This window comes from Protomyctophum parallelum (genome assembly GCF_964188405.1).
Source record: "Protomyctophum parallelum genome assembly, chromosome: 8".
NCBI classification, from domain to species: domain Eukaryota; kingdom Metazoa; phylum Chordata; class Actinopteri; order Myctophiformes; family Myctophidae; genus Protomyctophum; species Protomyctophum parallelum.
The window spans coordinates 31,015,502-31,021,722 of NC_139703.1; the positions used below are offsets into that span (position 1 = coordinate 31,015,502).

At 43.4% G+C, this 6,221-nt stretch overlaps 1 protein-coding gene across 1 annotated transcript; it reads right to left on the reverse strand.

The window, feature by feature from the left end:
• Positions 1-5,262: 5,262 nt before the first annotated feature.
• On the reverse strand, positions 5,263-5,961 carry LOC310862993 (high mobility group protein B2-like; the record flags this gene model as incomplete). The annotated part of the gene is made up of 1 exon (XM_083771115.1): positions 5,263-5,961. One exon carries the CDS (start codon positions 5,959-5,961, stop codon positions 5,263-5,265), a length of 699 nt encoding a protein of 232 aa, XP_083627241.1.
• Positions 5,962-6,221: the final 260 nt, after the last annotated feature.

Here is a 6,221-nt window from a genome sequence, read left to right on the forward strand (position 1 = left end):
GAGTAAAACCCTGAGCTAGCATTTTCTTGCGACAGTGGCAACTTTAACTGGAAGAAACTGTCAGGCTCTAGGGTGGGCGGCCATCTGCCTCGACCGTGTCTGGGGGGGAGAGAGAGAGAGCGAGAGAGACAGAGAAGGAGAGACTTAGAGGGAGATACAAGCACATACTGTTTGTACCTCCCTCTATATTTCTGGGTGGGTTTTTTTTCATAAAGTTTTCGTAAATGAATGCCCTATGCTGTCATACTACAGCATCACACAAAAGTTTGAAAAATATCAGGTTTTAGCAACAACAATAATAAAAATAATACTGAAACAATAGTATATAATGGTATAATATAATTTAGTATAATAATAACTTGTGGGCCACAAGGATATTGCAAGTGGACCCCAAATAAATGGCAAAAACACTTAACATTTTAATGATAAGATAACATTAATCTGTAAAACCTTGAACATTTTTATTTCAGTCATACCAATAAGATATACTACGTTGGTTCCATTGATCCATGCCGTAACACAATCGATTCATTGATCACTAAAATGATCAGAGCGCTCTGACAATGCACACGGCCCACCCATCTGACCATTTAACGGCTGCCTGTTGTGGTCCGATAGGTGGACCGGAACTTCTGCACTGCTACTGCATAGCACTAGCCTCACGTAACGATACTAATATCACTGTGTGAATATTAGTCTCGTCCCTCTCAGTACTAGTGTACAGTACACTCAGTACACTACTGAGCCTGTCACAATTATTCCATAATCACCTGATCAGAATTATTTCAGACAATAGCAATATTTTTGCATAATCGTATGAATTCATCTGTTGATAATGTTCATATCGTTGCTGTCGGGCAGAAACCTTATCTCCATATTTTCTGTCGTACGTTTATTCGTAAATGAACGCCCTAGCCTATACTGTACTTGACCATACTACAGCATCTCACAAAAGTATCAAAATAACAGATCTGCTCAAAATACAGCGTGAAGTGATGCGCTTTGATCTTTGTGTTTGTGTGTAGACTCTGGACAAAGCCGGATGCACCACAGTTGGCTACAATCAGGGAATCCTATATGCATACAATCTCCCGAACACACAGAGAATGTGTGCGTCCCTCTCAGACACACAATGAGACACATATAGATATTAGTGATACATTCACATTCTTTGGGGGGGTTTGCAAACACCGCACGCCGTTCAGTCGGATGCTCTCCGAGTTAATGCCGACCACCGCGTGACAGACAGAGACTTGGTGAATTATAGTGATGATAGATGGATGGACTATTGCTGAGGAACCAGAACAAAATAATGGTGCTCTTATGTACCTACCTGTACACAAGATGAAACAATGGAACAAACCTTGAACGTTGAACATCGAAGAAAGGCAGAGTACCCGTGGAGATGGGCTGGATTATTGTCAATGTGAGTGGTTCAGCCGGAAGTCAATTATTATGACCAATCAAAGGATGTAATTTCATGTCTTTTCAGAGCAGAGTGCTGTACTCAGTGCAACAGTGTACTTTGTGTATACTGGAGATGTTCAGTGTCATGGAGGACAAGAGTAAATTCTCCCATGTACTTCTGTGGGAGGTGCGGTGTCGTAACACATCTCCACTACCTCAAACCAGGGGTGGAAAATGTACTATGTAGGCTACAGTATGTTTTACTTAAACCCATTAAAACAGTTTTAAGTGCCATAACGTTAAGACGAGCTGAATCCAATTATGCACTGATGTTTATTCTTTTTTTTTATCCATATTTTGAAAATTCCTCTAATCTGGTGTACAGGTGATGACATGCACATTACATGCATAATAGAATTCCATTTTCTTTGTTTTTTTATAATGGGCGAATTGCCAACCAAAGCCTAAACTGGTGACCACCAGGTGACGCTGAAAGCGTTTTATAATATTGATAATATATTGAAAAATCACACTTGTGTGAAGTGAGGGGTGCTCTTCATACATCACATACCTTGCTCAGCCAATCGAATCATTTCCGTGGTACAAGCACACAAAGGTGGGCATAGGAGGGGCTAGCTCCCCTCAAAAAAGAACACCTCCTAGCAAATTGATATTATGCCGTCAGCATGTTCTGTAGGTCGTGACAGTTTAGTTGGATTATACACAAATGTAACCATTGTCACATGTGGGTTAGATTGCATGTAAAAGAAGGTGAAGTGAGGGGCGCTCTTGTCATCATACATCATCATGCATCATCTCATGCTGGCCAATCAGAATGCCTGTTGCGTGTTGCCACAAATTTACCTCATATTTGACGTTTGACCTAATTTCACTCTTCATTGTCCATGGCAAATATGAGACGTGTGGGGACGAGATGACATAAATATTCCCTTCATTGTCAATGGCATTTAATGTTTGGGTTGTGGACATTTTGTGGGGACAAAAGCTGTACAGCTAGCGCCCGTAAATTTTTTTTTTAGTTTTCTTCCGGCTTTAGGGATTCATATCAGTGAAAAAGACTAACTGTCTGTCTGGCTGCACCTAAAGTGACTCCACAACAAAATTGCAGTGCACATGCTGATTTGTAAATGGCACATACTCACACACCACAGCCATGACTGCACCCCTCCTCCCACATCGGCACACAGCGAGTGTGTTGGAAAAAAACATGTCACTGCGTGTCATGAAATCATCCATTATGGCCCCAAAATAGGAGATCCCAAACTGTTATCCCACACTGACCATCGACCACAGTATACCGCGGAATGGCTTAATGGCTGATCGACAAGCCCATGTGTTGCATCTGAACCGAAACAATAATCTTATGCAATTGAATTTTAACTGATCTTTCTTTTGTATATGTATAAACAATTTATGTATAAAAAAAAGTCCTCTCCTTTCCAATTGGCCCGCCTGGCATGGTGGCTCAAGAGTCTGCAACAGTGCATTAACCTTACTCCAAACACATGGTCTAAGAGAGTGTCTCCTCAAACAACAGTGTTGATCCTACAGTCTGTCCACTAAGGGTCTCCCACAACGTTATGTGTTCAAAGAATCTACTCGGCATGCTTTACAGCAGGGGTGGGTAGTGGCTACGATGGATTGGGCCACTATATGTCCACACTCACTCCAGAGAGCCACATTGCATATTACGGTCGTAGCAAAAATAGCAGATCTACAAACTCAAAACGTGTCGCAGTGCGACGCGTTTTGAGCTTGTTGATCGGCTATTTTTGCTATATTTGAATTGTAATCCTGAATAATGTTTTTCTATTTAGTTATTGGAATCCTGAAAAGTAAGTTATAGTTTATAGTTATAACTTTATGAACTAAATACTAATACATTAGACATACAAAATAGACAATAACATTTTATTACTAGTAATTAGTATATATTAATAAGTATTAAGTGATGGTGGGGGCCGCATGTGGCCCCCGGGCCACCAGTTGCCCATGTATGCTTCACAGCATTCTGCCCATTCGTTCAAGGACCGTCATAATGCCTGAAAGAACCTCCTGGGTCCCTGGACCCCACTTTGAGAACCGCAGTTCCATGGCACCGTTTCCTGGACCGGTTCGCAGCCGAGTGTATGGGCTGAGGCCATGGTTCTCAGGAAAGGAAACCGGTGGATTGTGCAGTCGGGGTAGGGAATGAGGCCCCATACCAAGGTGCAGTTGGAGGAACGTGGCCTTGGAACGTCTCGGAATCCCCCAGAAGGAAGTCGCTAATGTTGCTCTGGAGAGGGAAGTCTGGAGCACTCTGGTGGATCTGTTGGCCCCCGTGACCCAACTACGGATAAGCGGTTGAAGATGGATGGATGGAGTTCCATGGCAATCCATGTTGCAGTCTTGTTTGGGACCACAGTGTTGATGGTTCGATTAACCGCCATAGTGATCCTTAGCGCTTCACTGATAGCAGGGCTAAAAAAAAAACATCACACTGTGTGAAGTGAGGGGCGCTCTTATCATCGTACATCATCAGACACATAGGACGTAAATTATCCATTCATTGTCGATGGGAATTTAATGTTTGTGTAAGACGAAAATCAACACTAATAGCTGAATATAGGAAGTGAGGGGCGCTCTCATCATCATACATCTTCACACTCCGTGCTCAGCCAATCAAATCATCACATTCCGTGGTACACAGAAACACAAAGCTGGGCATCGGAGGGGCTAGCTAGGAAATTATAGCAGCATGGCTCCAATGGAGAACGCCTCAGACTTCATATGACGTCCGTCATCTATGACGTATCTAACCGTATGACTCCAAGTTTGGGACATTATTCGACACAAGACAATTGATTATGACCGGTCTAATGGTTTGCAAGCTGGCTAGCCTCCTGCAGAGCCATGCCATAAACTAGAGCAAATGTATATAGATCTCGAAGACATGCAACTTTTTCAAGTCAATGGACTGATAACGTTTGTTTAGAGCACTTTAAACAAACGTTACCAGGCGCCCCTCACTTCACGTTTGGAGAGGTGTGCAGCTTATTGATATTGTCCCTCGCAATCAAATGCCATGCGGACGCGTCTCTCTCAGTGCTTGCTTAGAGCTCTGTACACTATATTCGAAGCACTGGAGCTCAGAAAATGTTTTCTGTGGGCATGAATGCCTCAAGCAGAAAACCGATTATACCAGGCACCTGATCTAGCTGGTAACATATTTGTCAGATATTTTTACCCCCAGTTTTTAACGTAGCTATCAGTGTTTTTTTTTTAAAGATTTTGTACATTTTGTTTTATTTTAACATGACTGGTCTAATAACGGCGTGGCTTCATGCCGAACTTCGTCTTTTTAACCTCCACATTAAAGCTGGTGAAAAAAAAAGTGAAAAAAAAAGTTGATTCCCATTAAACTACACATTTTCTGGTTGTAAGTAAACAGGAGAATAAAACCAAACTGTGTTTCTGAATGGGAGTCTCAGAAAAGCATATCGATACCTTTTTTTCCCCTTTTTTCCGCCTTTCCACCCCGCGCATTCCTTGGAGAACTCAGCAAAGCTGATGTACACAGCCAGACTGTCATACAATCCAAGGCTTCCTAAGCTTTCAAGGACCCTTCAGTGTACTAGCCATTATAGGTCATGGACCCTTATAACTCCTCCATAACTTAGAATGACCAATTCTTTAGCTGGGGACCACCTGGAACACCCCACTTTGGGAACAGCTTTTTTTTTTTTTTTTTTTTTAACCAAACCACCTCTTTCTGCATACTTGACTGTGAGAAAAGGAGTCACACTCAAGCAATGCATTGGCGGTTTTGTATTCCTCAGAAGTTCACTCTCCTCCCTACGGTCTGTCAACATCCTCCTCATCGTCTTCCTCCTCCTCATCGTCGTCCTCCCCATCTTCGTCCATATCCTCCTCATCTTCGTCCATATCCTCCTCATCCTCAACATCCATGACCTTTGTGACCTTCTTAGCTGCTGGCCGCCTGGGTGTGGCGCTCTTCTTCTCTGCTCTTGCGGCAGCGCGCTCTGCCAACTCGCTCTTCTTGGTTTCTTTGTATGTTATCATCTCCGCGTTGTATTGCTGCCTGTTTTCTAGAGCCTTTTCCTCATACGGAGCCTTGTCCTTGGGACTTTGCTCGTTCCACAGTCTCCCCAGCTCCTTGGCAGTGTCCCCGACGCTGATGCCCGGGTTGTCCTCCTTGATCTTAGCGCGCTTCTCGGCGATGAACACAAAGAACGCTGAAGCCGGCCTCTTGGGGGCGTTGGGGTCCTTCTTCTTCTTTCTCCTGGAGCCTTTAGGAGGAACGTAGCTCATCATCTCCTCCTGGAAGCGGGCCTTATCGCGCATGGCCATGTCCTCAAACGTCTTCTTGTCGTCGGTCTGGAGGCCTCTCCACCCCTCTGCGCATTCCTTGGAGAACTCTGCAAATTTGACTGACTGCTCGGGGTGCTTCTTTTTTAGATCATCCCGGCGGACCTTGATGAAATAAGCATAAGAGGACATCTTCCCTTTGGGCTTGTTCTTGTCCTTGACCATGGCTGCACAATATCTTGATTGCTTGATTAACTGCCTGGTTGACTGAATAGTTAACTAATACAATATGTTGCTAGCCTCACAGGCTGTAAATACTGTAAATGACTCAATGTCAGCCTCTATGACGTATACATGACATATGACATGCCCATATTTGGCCTGATCCTACCGCTGTTTACTTCCATTTTAAAAGTATTAAAAATTAATTACAAATCACACCCATGTGAAGTGAGCGGCGCTCTTATCATCATACATAATATTAA